The sequence below is a fragment of the Xenopus tropicalis genome, chromosome 9 (assembly GCF_000004195.4).
Source record: "Xenopus tropicalis strain Nigerian chromosome 9, UCB_Xtro_10.0, whole genome shotgun sequence".
Classification (NCBI taxonomy): Eukaryota; Metazoa; Chordata; class Amphibia; order Anura; family Pipidae; genus Xenopus; species Xenopus tropicalis.
Genome location: NC_030685.2, coordinates 11,846,881 through 11,863,723, shown reverse-complemented (window position 1 = coordinate 11,863,723; position 16,843 = coordinate 11,846,881). Strand labels below are relative to the sequence as shown.

Here is a 16,843-nt window from a genome sequence, read left to right as displayed (position 1 = left end):
AGCAGAAGGTCCTACAGCCATTTGATCCCCACAGTTCCCAAGGGTATTTTTGCAAAGTGATGACTAAACCAACAAGCTTACACTTTACTCATTCACCCCCACTCACAAGCAAAAGGTCCTACAGCCATTTGATCCCCTCAGTTTCCAATGGTATTTTTGCAAAGTGATGACTAAACCAACAAGCTTACACTTTACTCATTCACCCCCACTCACAAACAGAAGGTCCTACAGCCATTTGATCCCCACAGTTCCCAAGGGTATTTTTGCAAAGTGATGACTAAACCAACAAGCTTACACTTTACTCATTCACCCCCACTCACAAGCAAAAGGTCCTACAGCCATTTGATCCCCACAGTTCCCAAGGGTATTTTTGCAAAGTGATGACTAAACCAACAAGCTTACACTTTACTCATTCACCCCCACTCACAAGCAAAAGGTCCTACAGCCATTTGATCCCCTCAGTTTCCAATGGTATTTTTGCAAAGTGATGACTAAACCAACAAGCTTACACTTTACTCATTCACCCCCACTCACAAACAGAAGGTCCTACAGCCATTTGATCCCCTCAGTTCCCAATGGTATTTTTGCAAAGTGATGACTAAACCAACAAGCTTACACTTTACTCATTCACCCCCACTCACAAACAGAAGGTCCTACAGCCATTTGATCCCCTCAGTTCCCAATGGTATTTTTGCAAAGTGATGACTAAACCAACAAGCTTACACTTTACTCATTCACCCCCACTCACAAACAGAAGGTCCTACAGCCATTTGATCCCCTCAGTTCCCAATGGTATTTTTGCAAAGTGATGACTAAACCAACAAGCTTACACTTTACTCATTCACCCCCACTCACAAACAGAAGGTCCTACAGCCATTTGATCCCCACAGTTCCCAATGGTATTTTTGCAAAGTGGCGACTCAAAACCCAAAACCAACATTTGTTTTTTTTTTCTATTAATCAGGAAAACCACAGGATTCCTGTGTTGATGTTCCAAAGGTGTCTAAAGTAAGTTTGTATCCTAGAATAATTAGGCTTTTCTCATCCGTGGAGACTGAATTAACTGCATTTTCTTCTCTTCTCTAGATGAGGACTCCTTACTGTCAAGTTGTTGCCAAACTTGACAAAGCCCTCAATATGATGGATCTGGACAGCAGGTAATTACATTAAGATATGTTTGTTTGTGCTTTACCCATAGTACTCAATGTTTGAGAAATTCTGCTTTATGTATAACAGAGAAGGTACCAGAAATAGGGATTAATCAGATCAATGTGTTTGATTTTAGTATGGCGCAATACGAGCCACCGCGTATTGAAGACTTCCAACTCCAGTCATTCCTTGGTGAGGGCTCATTCGGAAAGGTGAGTTATTCTGTCCCTATATGATGTGTAAATGATATAGTGTGACCTAGGGTGGTCAATATATGGGAGATTGGGCAGATTAGGAGATTAGGGTTCCTCTACAGCTTGTGCCTATGGCCAGTGCTGAGCATCAAATAAATTCATCCATTCATTAGTGAAGGACTTGCATACCTAGAGCTAGAGTTATAGGGTGTAATATAAGTACAATAGTTAGGAACATATAGGGTTCCCCTGGTCCCTCTCTATGCCTGCCCATGGCTTGTGTATCCAATTCCCAATGTGATAGAACTAGAGCACCAAACGGCTATTGCATTTTATCTCACGGAGCTTTCTCATTGCAGGTCTACAAGGCGCAACACAGAGAGACCGGAGAGATTATTGCGCTTAAGACTTTGGCGTTGTGTGAAATGAACGACACCAGCGTATTTAAATGGTAAGTTTCGGAAATGTTTTAGAAAACGTTTGACATCTTTAAAAAAAAATCGTTGTAACCCCCCACAATATCCTTCACGATAAATGGGGATTTTTTTTTTCTTCTACTAACTTCTCAATGGTTTTTGTTTGACAGCGTTGCCCTTGAACAACGTATCCTCCGGCTGGTAAGCGAGAGGCAATGGCCTTTCCTTACTGGCTTAGTCTGCTCCTTCCAGACCGAGCACTACATGTGTCTTGGGATGGAGTATGCGGAAGGAGGAACCTTAGACTCGTACTTGAGTGAAGGAGGATTGCCACTTGAGAGAGTAAGGTGAGTACTATAGGAACACCTATAACCACATCATTTCTATAAATTTGATGTACCGGATAGCCTTGTATTTATAAAACTAATATATTTATACATTTATCTTTGCAGATTCTATTCGGCTTGCATAGTCCTGGGCCTGCAGTTCCTACACGAGCATAACATCGCTCATAGGTAAGTAACGATAAACATTACAGGGACATAGAGCTTCAGCCTTATGTTCAAATATCCTATATTTGTGTTAAATTATTATTAAATCAACAATTCAAAATGTGCTTTTGGTGTTTTTTTTGCAGAGATTTAAAACCAGAAAATGTGCTACTGTACGGCGACGGCTATGTGAAACTCGCAGACTTCGGCCTCTGTCGAGAAGGTAAGACTTATAGATTTTCTAAGTAGGATGATGTAGTAGATATAGGGTGAAGCAGTTGGGCCGTAGCATTGGCCAATATATATTGTTACAGTCAGAGACAGACAGACAGTCTTTATTCTATGGGTAAACTCTTTAACTGGCTCTTTTGTTTCTGCTTCAGGAATGGCGTTTAACAGCACGACCTCAGCCGGAGGCGGCACACTCTTCTACATGGCCCTGGAAATGTTCAGGGGCCAATACACGAGAGCTGTAGACTGGTGGGCACTGGGAGTGACAATGTACAACATGCTCACTGGAGCCGTAAGTATCCGTTTAGAGAATAAACTAGGCAATCACTGGAGTTTTCACTTATCCAATCATATCAGAGTATTTTAGTGACCTAATTAAATTTTACCATTTAATGTATAGAGGCACTAGGTTCATCAAAACCTAGAAATGGCTCATTATCACCTTGGCACATTTGTATTTACAATAGATATCAAAGCAAATACCTCCTTTCATGGCTGCTTAGTTGGCTTTCCCATGACCTACTGTATATAGCTCTGAAACTATAGATGTTGGACACTATTGTAGGTTAGTTTTATCCCACGTAAACCACTCAACTATCAGTGGTTTTTTTTTTTTTTCAGGCACCATTTCGTGGATTAAATACAATGCAATTCTTTGGAACTGTTACGACCGAGGAACCAGATTATCCAGTTGATATCACCGAGGATACTCACAGTATAATAGCAGAGGTAAGTTCCAAGCACGATATTGTTATTTCAGCCTGTTGTTATCTGTATGATAAGAGTCCTGCACAGAAGTGACGCCTTTCTATTATTATTTACCCCTCCGCTTATATTAGTCCTTATTTTTTAAACATTAAAGAACCCACTTTTGTGGTAGTGGCTTCACAGAATTGTAACTGTCCCTTTGAGATAATGGTATTGTGTTGAACTGTAAGCTTATGTCTGTCTAACAATAATGTGTTTTGCAGCTCTTAGAGAAAAACCCAAGGTATCGCCTTGGCTCAGGAGAAGATGATGCCGAGGAAGTGAAGAACAGCCCTTTCTTTGAGGTATGTTCTCTCGCCAGATTCACTTATTTTTGCTCATACCGGCTATAAAGTAATGATTGTAAGTCTACATGCTCTGAATAGATTAATAAGTACATTTTATTTCTCCTATTTTATAGGGATTGGACTGGGAGGCTCTGGAAAATAAACAAATTCAGGCTCCTTTTATACCCGAGAGAAGAACAACGAAAGAGCCTGAAGGGAGCCTTAAATTAACTCCAGTTGGTGGCTCCAAACCACTGCGGGAAGAAGCCCAGTGGGCCGTGGAAGAGCTGTTCTATGCTAGGAGTTCTTCGTCAGATTCTGAATCATAAGTATGCCTTATAATGCATAAGAATTCCAGCATAACAGTGGAATTGGTCAAGTATGGAGGTTATAGTTTCTATGAAGACATCCAAAGTGAACTTGGATCCCTGTCTGCATCGCAGCAGAAAGTTCCGGGGCCCCTAAAGGGCGTCGGTGAAGACCGATGTTAGCAGGGGTTTTCCTGTTCACAAAAGATTCTGTGAAGATTAAGGATGAAGGGAGGTGGGCGGCCTGGGATGAAGTATCTGCTGCTGACGGAGGTGTTGGGGAAGGCAAGGAGGGGCCCAGGCTACAATTTCAAATTACAGTCCATCGGTCTCTGCTAACTTGACACTGCCATGGACTGAGAATCGTAAAGGTGCAGAAGATCAAGTTTCCGTGAAGATTAAGGATAAAGGGAGGTGGGCGGCCTGGGATGAAGTATCTGCTGCTGACGGAGGTGTTGGGGAAGGCAAGGAGGGGCCCAGGCTACAAGTCTCTAGTCTGCAGCATTGGTTGTAATACGTTTGTTAAGAATACTGTAAAAGATAAAATAAAAATAACTTGTACATACATGTAAAATATTATGTTTTGTTATATATCTATCTGTCTATGTACATTTATTTATATATCTATATTTATATCTATAATTTCTTAATAAAATGTATTTAGCCTTCTTCAATTTTAGGCCACACTTATTCTCAGTTGATCAAAATGGCCGTACATTGAATTGTTAGCCAGCCTGGGATATTCTCCCAAGGTGCCATTTTAATGGCAGGAATCTACCCCTCGAAAGGTAGTTGAAGTTTTCCTGTCTTGACACTAAACCTTTCTAGATGAACCACATATGGAATGCAATGGGGATGTCATTATTCATTTTACTTAATAGACTGTGTATTTATATATACAATCAAAACAGTAGCAGATATTAAATACAAAACAGTTGCGCCGAGCACATGGTGCCTAACACCAAAATCCAAATAGAAAAACAAGAAAGAAGCCTTTTTTGTGCTTCCAGCATAATACTTAACTTTTATTAGTCATTAAAAATGAAAAGAAATCAAGGCCTGAGTCAATAAGATCAACACAGAGGGGCACATTTATTAGTACAACAGGTACGAAATACAAAAAAATTGTATTTGGTCGTACTGTGCGTATTTATTCGTACATTTGCACAACTTTTTCGTATTGTCGCGCTGAGTACGAAAGTTTCGGATTCATTCAAGCTTCGGTATAGTGACATTCCTTGGGCCGGGTTGGAGCTGCAGAGTGCCATTGAGCCCTATGGGAGACTTTCCTTGGGCCGGGTTGGAGCTGCAGAGTGCCATTGAGCCCTATGGGAGACTTTCCTTGTGCCGGGTTGGAGCTGCAGAGTGCCATTGAGCCCTATGGGAGACTTTCCTTGGGCCGGGTTAGAGCTGCAGAGTGCCATTGAGCCCTATGGGAGGCTTTCCTTGGGCCAGGTTGGAGCTGCAGAGTGCCATTGAGCCCTATGGGAGACTTTCCTTGGGCCGGGTTGGAGCTGCAGAGTGCCATTGAGCCCTATGGGAGGCTTTCCTTGGGCCGGGTTGGAGCTGCAGAGTGCCATTGAGCCCTATGGGAGACTTTCCTTGGGCCGGGTTGGAGCTGCAGAGTGCCATTGAGCCCTATGGGAGACTTTCCTTGGGCCGGGTTGGAGCTGCAGAGTGCCATTGAGCCCTATGAGAGACTTTCCTTGGGCCGGGTTGGAGCTGCAGAGTGCCATTGAGCCCTATGGGAGACTTTCCTTGGGCCGGGTTGGAGCTGCAGAGTGCCATTGAGCCCTATGGGAGGCTTTCCTTGGGCCGGGTTGGAGCTGCAGAGTGCCATTGAGCCCTATGGGAGACTTTCCTTGGGCCAGGTTGGAGCTGCAGAGTGCCATTGAGCCCTATGGGAGACTTTCATAGTGACTGCTAATATCCTTATCATTTACAGTAGGGGGTACATTATCCCTTATAATACATGAGTGATACTCAGAGTTCCCTGTATAACTCAGCCTGCAGCCTTGTGCCTTTATATGGGCACAGAACCCCTCAGTGACTGCTAATATCCTTATCATTTACAGTAGGGGGTACATTATCCCTTATAATACATGAATGATACTCAGAGTTCCCTGTATAACTCAGCCTGCAGCCTTGTGCCTTTATATGGGCACAGAACCCCTCAGTGACTGCTAATATCCTTATCATTTACAGTAGGGGGTACATTATCCCTTATAATACATGAGTGATACTCAGAGTTCCCTGTATAACTCAGCCTGCAGCCTTGTGCCTTTATATGGGCACGGAACCCCTCAGTGACAGTGTCTAAGTGGGGCCATACTAGTCTAAGTGGGGGCCGTACTAGTCTAACTCGGGCCTTATTAGTCTAAGTGGGGGCCATACTAGTCTAAGTGGGGGCCATACCAGTCTAAGTGGGGGCCATACCAGTCTAAATGGGGGCCATACTAGTCTTAGTGGGGGCCATACTAGTCTAAGTGGGGGCCATACTAGTCTAAATGGGGGCCGTACTAGTCTAAATGGGGGCCGTACTAGTCTAAGTGGGGGCCGTACTAGTCTAAGTGGGGGCCGTACTAGTCTAAGTGGGGGCAATACTAGTCTATGTGGGGGCCATACTAGTCTAAGTGGAGGCCATACTAGTCTTAGTGGGGTCCATACTAGTCTAAGTGGGGGCCATACTAGTCTAAGTGGGGGCCATACTAGTCTAAATGGGGGCCTAACTAGTCTAAATGGGGGCCGTACTAGTCTAAGTGGGGGCCGTACTAGTCTAAGTGGGGGCCGTACTAGTCTAAGTGGGGGCAATACTAGTCTATGTGGGGGCCATACTAGTCTAAGTGGAGGCCATACTAGTCTAAGTGGGGGCCATACTAGTCTAAGTGGGGGCCATACTAGTCTAAGTGGGGGCCATACTAGTCTAAGTGGAGGCCATACTAGTCTAAGTGGGGGCCGTACTAGTCTAACTCGGGCCTTATTAGTCTAAGTGGGGGCCATACTAGTCTAAATGGGGGCCTAACTAGTCTAAATGGGGGCCGTACTAGTCTAAGTGGGGGCCGTACTAGTCTAAGTGGGGGCAATACTAGTCTATGTGGGGGCCATACTAGTCTAAATGGGGGCCGTACTAGTCTAAGTGGGGGCCGTACTAGTCTAAGTGGGGGCCATACTAGTCTAAGTGGGGGCCATACTAGTCTAAGTGGGGGCCATACTAGTCTAAGTGGAGGCCATACTAGTCTAAGTGGGGGCCATACTAGTCTAAATGGGGGCCATACTAGTCTAAGTGGGGGCCATACTAGTCTAAGTGGGGGCCATACTAGTCTAAGTGGGGACCATACTAGTCTAAGTGGAGGCCGTACTAGTTTAAGTGGGGGCCGTACTAGTCTAAGTGGGGGCCGTACTAGTCTAAGTGGGGGCAGTACTAGTCTAAGTGGGGGCCGTACTAGTCTAAGTGGAGGCCGTACTAGTCCAAGTGGGGGCCATACTAGTCTAAGTGGGGGCCATACTAGTCTAAGTGGAGGCCATACTAGTCTAAGTGGGGGCCATACTAGTCTAAGTGAGGGCCATACTAGTCTAAGTGGGGGCCATACTAGTCTAAGTGGGGGCCATACTAGCCTAAGTGGGGGCCATACTAGCCTAAGTGGGGGCCATACTAGTCTAAGTGGGGGCCATACTAGTCTAATCCGAATGTTCAGTTTGCAGTCCAAGAGTTTGCAGAGAGGGTTGAATTTCTCTTTAAGAGGACCATGTAATTTTTCACAATTTGATAGATCCTTGGTAGGTGGGGGCTACCTGTGTCATATGGACAAAACAATATGAATGCATCCTTCCATCTGGCACAGATGCCTCTATGATGCCAATCTAGGCCTAGGCAGCACCAGTAGCTCTGTTAGAAAGCACACCTACTGCACCACCCATGCACAATGGCTCCTACTCTTCAAACCCACATGTAGAAAACCCATGGCAGGAATTACAACACTCACCCAGCTAGCATTTATACTGAGATACGTGGTGTAAAGGTGGCAATCCTCTGTGGGACCCAATCATTGCTACGTATAGGAGGCCATCAGCCGAAATTTGAAAGAGTCCTCCTTCCTCTGCAGCCCATTTTTGATAAGCTCATTTGGTTGTAGATCTAATGTACAGACCTTTGCAAGGAGAACATTCATGAGTTGGGTCTAGGCTACCATGAACCACTATTCTACCTGCAGTGATCGAGAATTGCAAGGAACTTGGCCTGTGTTTTGTTATTAATTATTTGAATCCACAGTCCCACCATCTTTCAACTGTAGGACCATACATCAAGGTTTTATCACTGATTAGACATACTGTACTGGTCTAATCTAGGTTCAGTTTGTGGGCCAAGAGTTTGTAATTGATTTTAAGACCCTCATACCTTCTTCTCAGCATTTGGTGGATTCTTTGTAGGTATCGTGTATGGGGTGGGGGCTACAGTACCTGTGTCCGATGGAGACAATGTGTTATTGTGTACCTTTGTGCTGCTATATTCCCAGCCTAGGCCTAGGCCACACCAGTATCTCTACTACAGGGATCCCCAACCTTTTATAACCGTGAGCCACATTCAAATAGAAAATAGGTTTGGGGAGCAACACAAGCATGGAAAATGTTCCTGGGGGTGCCAATAAGAGCTATAGTTGGCTATTTGGAAGCCCCCTATGTGGACTGGTAGCCTATAGAAGGCTCTGTTTGGCTTTACATTGGGTTTTATGCATTCAAAAATGAGCACCTACTTTGAGGCCACTGGGAGCAATATCCAAGGGGTTGGGGAGCAACATGTTGCTCATGAACCACTGGTTGGGGATCACTGCTCTACTAGAAGGTATACCGACTGTACCCACCATGCACAAAGGCTTTTAAACACTAATATAGTAAAGCCATAAAGCCATGGCGATATTACAGTGTTCAGCCAGATAGCCTTTATATTGAGATGGTGGTATAAAGGTTGCTCAGAACTACGTAATCCAATTCTAGGTATATATGGGGAGCCATCAGATGACCTAGAAGTACAAAAAGTTCTCCTTCCTCTGGAGCCCATTTTCTACAAGCTCATTTACTTTGTGGGTCTAATGTAGAAACCTATACAAATTGGACATTTCTATGGATATGGACTAATCTTCTAGGATCCATTCATTAAACTTGCGGCAGGACTTGACCTGTGTTAGGCCACATGAATTACAATAGTATGGAGACCAAGCACAAATGGTCCTCAGTGCCATTGGGGCTAGATAGTGAGCTTGCCTTGAATATGAGCAGAAGTGGAGATGTTTTGTGGGAAGGGTCATTATAGCTTTATTTTTCTCTTGTATTTGGAAGTCATCGGTATAGTACTGTCTATGCCGGAGTGTATGGGAGATATATGGGAGACCTTATATATAAAGTATTTGGGAAAATTCAGAGGAACGTTATTTTCGTTATAGGAAAGAGCAGTCCCACCTATTGGGGACAATACAGTAGAACGTGACTTTGCATATTAGAAAGAGTGGTCTCTATCTCCTTGGGTTTCCCATAGTTTTGGGCAAACATGACACTTTCTCATTTTACATCCGCGCTGACAAGGTTAAAGCACGGCACAGGCGCCATGACGGAATTCTGAGCCAATACTTTGGGGATTTGGCTTCCCGCTGAGGAGAAGTGAGAGCGGAGCTTGTTACAGGCAGTAATGGCTACAGGAGTTGGCACCGTCGTGCCCTGGGACTCATTAGAACAGTAAGCAGTCACATTCATATGGGATTAAATCATCAGGTTTTAATTTGCTTTGCGGTTTGGCTCAATGCAATGCAACTTCGTTAGTTAATTAATTATGATCAATGCAACCAGAGCAGAGAGTTTACCAGCGGGCAGCTTAGTCCACCCGTTATAGTTCCTTACTGTTACTGTTATTATTATGGCACAGTCAGTATGTATAGTACAGGGGGAAGGCACCAATAACATATGGATAAAATAGGGATGCGCCGAACCCACCCTGACAGATTCTTCCGAATCCTGAACTGAATCCGAATCCCAATGAACATATGCTAAATAGGACCGGAAGGGGTTAAAATAAAATTTCCCCTGGCCATTTAACCCTTTCCGAATGTTAATTAGCATATGCTAATTTATGCCAATTAGGATTCCGGTTTGGTTGGCCCGTGACGGTGGATTCGCCCGAAACTGAATCCTTCAAAAAAAGCCTGGATTCGGCCTGAACCCGAACCGAATCCAGGATTCCCTAGTATAAAAGAAACCAAATGAAATGGCCTATGCTTTTCCTATTCTAGATCTTTTACTAAATTCTAACAAATAAAACAATTATTATTATTAACATTTATTTATAAAGCGCCAACATATCCCGCAGCGCTGTACAATAAGTGGGTTACATACATTGGGCATACAGAGTAACATATAAAGCAATCAGTAACCGATACAAGAGGTGAAGAGAGCCCTGCCCAAAAGAGCTTACAATCTACAAGGAGTAACATATAAAGCAATCAGTAACCGATACAAGAGGGGAAGAGAGCCCTGCCCAAAAGAGCTTACAATCTACAAGGAGTAACATATAAAGCAATCAGTAACCGATGTACAATAAGTGGGTTACATACATTGGGCATACAGAGTAACATATAAAGCAATCAGTAACCGATACAAGAGGTGAAGAGAGCCCTGCCCAAAAGAGCTTACAATCTACAAGGAGTAACATATAAAGTAATCAATAACCGATACAAGAGGGGAAGAGAGCCCTGCCCAAAAGAGCTTACAATCTACAAGGAGTAACATATAAAGCAATCAATAACTGATACAAGAGGGGAAGAGAGCCCTGCCCAAAAGAGAGCCCTGCCCAAAAGGGCTTACAATCTACAAGGAGTAACATATAAAGCAATCAGTAACCGATACAAGAGGGGAAGAGAGCCCTGCCCAAAAGAGCTTACAATCTACAAGGAGTAACATATAAAGTAATCAATAACCGATACAAGAGGGGAAGAGAGCCCTGCCCAAAAGAGCTTACAATCTACAAGGAGTAACATATAAAGTAATCAATAACCGATACAAGAGGGGAAGAGAGCCCTGCCCAAAAGAGCTTACAATCTACAAGGAGTAACATATAAAGCAATCAATAACTGATACAAGAGGGGAAGAGAGCCCTGCCCAAAAGAGAGCCCTGCCCAAAAGAGCTTACAATCTACAAGGAGTAACATATAAAGCAACCAATAACCGATACAAGAGGGGAAGAGGGCCCTGCCCAAAAGAGCTTACAATCTACAAGATAAGACTAAGGTCCCCATACACGGGCCGATAGTAGCTGCCGTTATCGGTCCCTTGGACAGATTCGGCAGCTTATCGGCCCGTGTATGGGCAGAAACGAGCGGCCTGGCCGACCGATATCTGGGCTGAAATTGGCCAGATCTCGATCGGCCAGGTTAGAAAATCCAGTCGGATCGGGGGCCACATCGGCTCGTTGATGCGGTCCCCGAACCGACTGCCCCATGGCGGCAAATGTAATCCGATCGTATGGCCCCAGGGCCAAACAATCGAATTTTTTTTTTTTTTAAGCCACTTGCTACCCGATATCACCCACCCGTAGGTGGGGATATCGGGTGAAGATCCGCACGCTTGGCGACATCGCCAAGCGAGCGGATCTTATAGTGTATGGGCACCTTACCTTATGAATACTGCGCAGGGTGCAATTCAGATTCAACTTCATTGTCAAACTTTAGCATTTTAAAACGTGCAAGTTCATGTTGAAGTCTGTGGGACCCGTCCCAGCAAAATTTCAGCAATTTTTTTCAATTTGAGTTTTTTAAGTTTTTCCGAAAGTTTGAAGATCTATTGAAAATGATAACTAGAATTCACTGCATTCAAGCTTTTTTTTCATGGTTTTATTTTATTTTTTTTAATCCAAATTAAAAAACAAAATAAACACACAATTGAATTTGGTAAATTTTTGAGTTTATTCAAACTAAAAAAAAAAAACCTTCTACATTTCACAAATGTAAATTTTGATCAACATTGAAATTTGATTTTTTTTTTTTTTTTGCTCTAAAACCCATGTTTTTAAAATGTTCAATACTTAGGGGGAGATTTACAAATCCACAAACGGACCAAAAGCGCCCGAATGCGTTTTTTCGCAATGATCGGTATTTTTTGCGACTTTTTCGTCTGTCCCGCGATTTTTCCTGCGCCGTCACGACTTTTTTTTATATATTTTCCGTGAGTTTTTCGTCGCCGTCGCAAAAAAATCGTATTGGTTTTTCCGCCGTTTACTATCGCTCAATACAAAAAAATTGCGACGGCAACGAAAAAGTCGCAAAATTTTCGTTTCCAATACAATTTTTTCCCTTTCGGGATTCGGATTCGTGGATTAGTGAATCTGCCCCTTACTGTATTAAGCCAAAAATACTGAGAAAACCTAAATGTCAAACTTTTGAATCCGAAGCTCTCGAGTTCATGTATCAGGCAATTGGACTTGTCCTAGCAAAATGTTAGCAATTATTTTCAATTAAATTTTTTTTTTTTTCGTTTTAAATTTCAAAATTTTGAGAGCTTATAAATCCAACGAAAATGCTGATTAGAATGTGAATTTATTTCCGATTTTTTTTTTTACATGGTTTGGTTGAGCTTTTTAGATTGTAAACAAACATTTGAATTTGGTAAAATGTTGAATTTATTGGAATTTTTTTTTACAAAAAAGCCGTAAAATATTGGAATTTTAAAAAATATGAACCAATGCTTGTTCCGTATCCATGAAGACTGAGCTGTGGGTGAAGCATTTCAACCATATGGCATTTCGTGTGGTCATAAATAAGGGTTTATACCCTCAAAGCACAAATGGCAATAAAGACAGCAATTCTATAAACTGGCAGTAGTTCTAGGGTGCGAAACGCGTTAGGAGAGTGGGTACCATGAGGCACTGGGATGTACCTTTCCATTGTTTGGTATAGTATGTTTTGTTTTTTGATTTGTTTGTTTAAATTTTGAGCCAATAAATGGTTGTTTATTTCACTGAATAATGTGTTGACTAAACAGTAGTTCTAGGGTCCGTAGCATCAATGGGTGCAGTTGCGCAGGATTTAGCAGTAGAAGTTGGACGAAAGCAGTGGTGCTTAGCATGAGGAATTCATTTCTAAAAGACCATTTTACACGTAGTAGTGAGTAGTGGAGCTGGGATATGGGGGGTTGATGTGGTGATATGAGTATATAGGGATTATAGATGGGATGGGATGTTGGGTGTGGAATAAAGATGCTGGAAAGGGGCGTGGACATTATACTGATTGATAGTGATGAGCGAATATGTCCCGTTGGCAAAATTTTTTTTTCACCCGCTACTATTCTTTTGAGGCCCGCGACTTTTTTTTTGATGCCGGTGACTTTTCTTTTGATGCCCGCGACTTTTCTTTTGACGCCCGCGACTTTTCTTTTGACGCCCGCAACTATTCTTTTGAGGCCCACAACTATTCTTTTGAGGCCCACAACTATTCTTTTGACGCCCGCAACTATTCTTTTGAGGCCCACAACTATTCTTTTGACGCCCGCAACTATTCTTTTGAGACCCACAACTATTCTTTTGACGCCCACAACTATTCTTTTGAGACCCGTGACTATTCTTGCGACAATTTTTGGACGTGCGACTATTCTTACGACAATTTTTGGATGCGGCGAATTTTTCCGCACCAAATTTTTTCATCCATTTTGCGAAACAATCCCCCACTGGTGAAACGCGGAAATTCGCCGCAAATACATGTCTGCAAAACATTTCGCCCATCACTACTGATTGAGTTTGTAGATGTACAGGAATGACACAAACATTTTAAATGAAATGGTGTTTGATGGTATGGGGTTGCCGGAATCTGGCACGGAGATAGAGAGGGAATGTCATGGATCTTTTATTTGGAATGGTGAGTTGTGCTATCAATACGATATTCGGTGCATTTGTGGCTGCTCGAAGAGGTGGCCGATATAGCAGAAGGGGGGTTGGACTATTTCTGAAAAATGGAGTTACATCAATTGGGGGCATGCTGGATTTAGTTCTTTTTAAACATGATGGTATTGTATTCCTACAAGGCTAAAACAAATAGTTCCCATGCTCCTCCAGCACTTGCTCGCAATATCATCACAAAGAAGGTCATTTCGCCCATGTCTGCTCTTGCTACCTCTTGTAATACTTGAGCATGGTTGTTGGGATGGTGAACTAAAACATCAAGGTAATAACCTTTATAAAATATAAAACAAACATTATTCTCCATTATTACTTGACCACCTAGAAAATGATTAGCAACGCCCCTTTCTCTAATTATACTACAAGCTAGAGGTTAGAATTTTTTAACTTCTAGATACAGACAATGTAGAAACCATGGCCCTATGGCCCATACCAAGTTAGAAGTTAGGAGCAAGGAGGAAGCTGTGTATAGAAAGTCCAATTTGAGGTATCCGGATGAGAATGGATGTTGGGATGGTGAACTAAAACATCAAGGTAATAACCTTTATAAAATATAAAACAAACATTATTCTCCATTATGACTTGACCTCCCAGAAAATGATTAGCAACGCCCTTACTCTAGAGGTTATAAATTTTTTACCCTCTACATCAGGGGTGGGCAAACTACGGCCCGCAGGCCCATAGCTTTTTTTAATCCGGCCCGCCGACTCCGCAAGTCTCATCACGCGAGACTTGGCATCTGGGGACCGGCCCAGCCCGTCTGTAAGTCAATGTGGCCCCTGAGCCAAAAAGTTTGCCCACCCCTGCTCTTCATACAGACAATGTGGATGTCAGTGCCCTATGGCCCTTACCAGGTTAGAAGTTAGGAGCAAGGAGGAAGCTGTGTATAGAAAGTCCGATTCGAGGTATCCGGATGGTTAAGAAACTAGTAGTATCCAGGCAAAAGTTCAGGGCAGGCTGCGATAAGCGTAGTCAGAATTCAGGCAAGAATTTAAAAACCAAAAGGAACCCAGGAACTTTCCATGAGAAAGACCTATACTCATCACTGAACTAGTGGCTCTGGCATCTTTTTATTCTGAATTTTACCTCAAACTGCGTCATGCTCCGGTGTAAAGGCATCATCGCGCTGGTAACACAACCCACATGGAAAACCATGGGTGCCGCCATCTTGGATTCACTGCCAGAGGGAGCTGAAGCCCCGGCTTTCACTCCTGACAGTTGGGGCATATGAACTTAAGCAAAATGGAAGAAATTATAACCATGATATATATCCAAATTAAAATGCCCCAAGTAATATCAACATTCTGGCTAACTTACTGTATATATGCCATACAAATGGCATTTAAAAGAGCCAGGTTCACCATCTGAATATAAGTCTTTCTTCATAAAGCTGGGTGCAACCTGAATTCTTATACAGACTTGATCCTCTGGTTTCATGACTTTTCTATTCCTGACTATGTTGATTGCTATCTGCCTTGACCTTTTGCCTGAATTCAACTTTAGGCTTTCTTAATCACTTGGATACCGCTCATTGGACTCATGTGAAATCAGCTTCCTCCTTCAACCCCTGTGAGGGCCATTGGGCCTTGACTTCAACCAATCAGCAGTTGTAAGGTTTGATATAATATCATATAATCATATATTCATGTAATTATATATTCATATATGCATGTATTTTGATACTTTGATACACTTTGATACTTAGCATATCATACTCCATTTTAGAGATGTATCTCCATTTTGTAACAGCAACCAGCAAGGTTTGAACATCCCATAATAAGCTGTTTTTCCCAAAAAGTACCCTTGCACAACTTGCACCTGACAAAACATAAGCCTTGAGAAACAATTTAATCTTATCTGTGCACTAACGCCTTTCTACTCCTTGTATCCTCCTTTTAATTCCTGTCCCGCATTAGCCATCCTTGAAGGCCATCCTTGTAGATAATGAGGTTCTACTCCATCTTTATTTTATAATGATTCCTTTGTCTCTGTACATACACGAGTGGTATAAATACTATCATCACGTAAGAATAAACTGGACAAGTTTGAACTTCCCTTGGAGCTGTGTCTTTCTTGTCCCCGTATACGCCTTTGTCCTGGTAGGAGGGCTCCCACGGATTACTAAATCTAAGATCGGCGGTCAGGGACCTTACAGCAGTTACTGTGTTTTTACCTTTCAACTGTTTGTAAACAAACGTATTATCTGGTAGTTTGGGGTTTCTTAGTCTGTTGAAGTGTTTTACTATTATATTACTATTATAACATCTCCCCCAGTCCAAATCCCCGCACCAAGGGGTCACTTGTTTAGTCGGCTATTGGAGATGAATTCTTGCTTAGCCAATATCGATTGCTAATTGCCTGAGATTGATTAAGTCCTGAATTACTTTTGCTTTTATTTTTTTAAGGTTGGAATATGGAAATGGATTCCATGAACCACTAATTCTGAGAGAAATATGGCAGACTGAGTGCATGATCACAATACTCAGAAGACACAAGATGTCTAAGGAAATCTTGTTCTTTTGTTAACAAGCCCCATGGGTTATCCACTGAGAGTGTTTTATAAGTGTCACATCCCTTATGCCATTACTGTTTTCTCTTGGATTGTGGCACTATAGGTGCTTATTCTGGAAATGAATATATTCACCAAGAATGAGGGATCCTTCTTGCTGCATGAAGACCATTTTTATGTGAATATCTCAGATACTTCCAGTGGTTATTAGCCTTAATCCTTGACAAAAGCAGCAGTGATCAGCATACTAATATATAAATGTAGAATGATATAGGTGCTGCAGATGGATCTATGATGCTATAGTTGGGAACCATCAGTCTACATCAAATGTAGATCTTTCTAAGTTGCAACTTACATCCTACAAAGAAATGCCATTCAATTCTGCTCTGTTTGTGAATGAAGACTCAGTGAAAGCTTTATCAGATTTGCCTTATGGGTGAGGCTGGTACCATAGCCCTGAAAACAAAAAGTTATTTGGATATTAACGAGGAAAGCATGTTTTCTGTTATTTGTTGGGCTGAATTTTCATGTATACAGTATATGCATGTATAGTGAACATTTGACTGATTTTGAATACAGG

General features: G+C 42.5%; 1 protein-coding gene across 1 annotated transcript; it reads left to right on the top strand.

The window, feature by feature from the left end:
* Positions 1-1,935: 1,935 nt before the first annotated feature.
* LOC116407766 (serine/threonine-protein kinase N2-like) lies at positions 1,936-4,335 on the top strand. The gene is made up of 7 exons (XM_031893752.1): positions 1,936-2,106; positions 2,212-2,274; positions 2,397-2,473; positions 2,634-2,773; positions 3,103-3,210; positions 3,453-3,533; positions 3,650-4,335. Exons 1-7 carry the CDS (start codon positions 2,024-2,026, stop codon positions 3,842-3,844), a joined length of 747 nt encoding a protein of 248 aa, XP_031749612.1. The 5' UTR covers positions 1,936-2,023; the 3' UTR covers positions 3,845-4,335.
* The last annotated feature ends 12,508 nt before the right edge of the window (positions 4,336-16,843 follow it).

Coding starts and splice junctions, on each gene's coding strand:
- LOC116407766 (XM_031893752.1), top strand. CDS start 2,024: ATGTGTCTTGGGATGGAGTATGCGGAAGGAGGAACCTTAGACTCGTAC. Junction 2,474..2,633: donor CTTCGGCCTCTGTCGAGAAG/GTAAGACTTATA, acceptor TTTCTGCTTCAG/GAATGGCGTTTAACAGCACG. Junction 2,774..3,102: donor ACAACATGCTCACTGGAGCC/GTAAGTATCCGT, acceptor TTTTTTTTTCAG/GCACCATTTCGTGGATTAAA.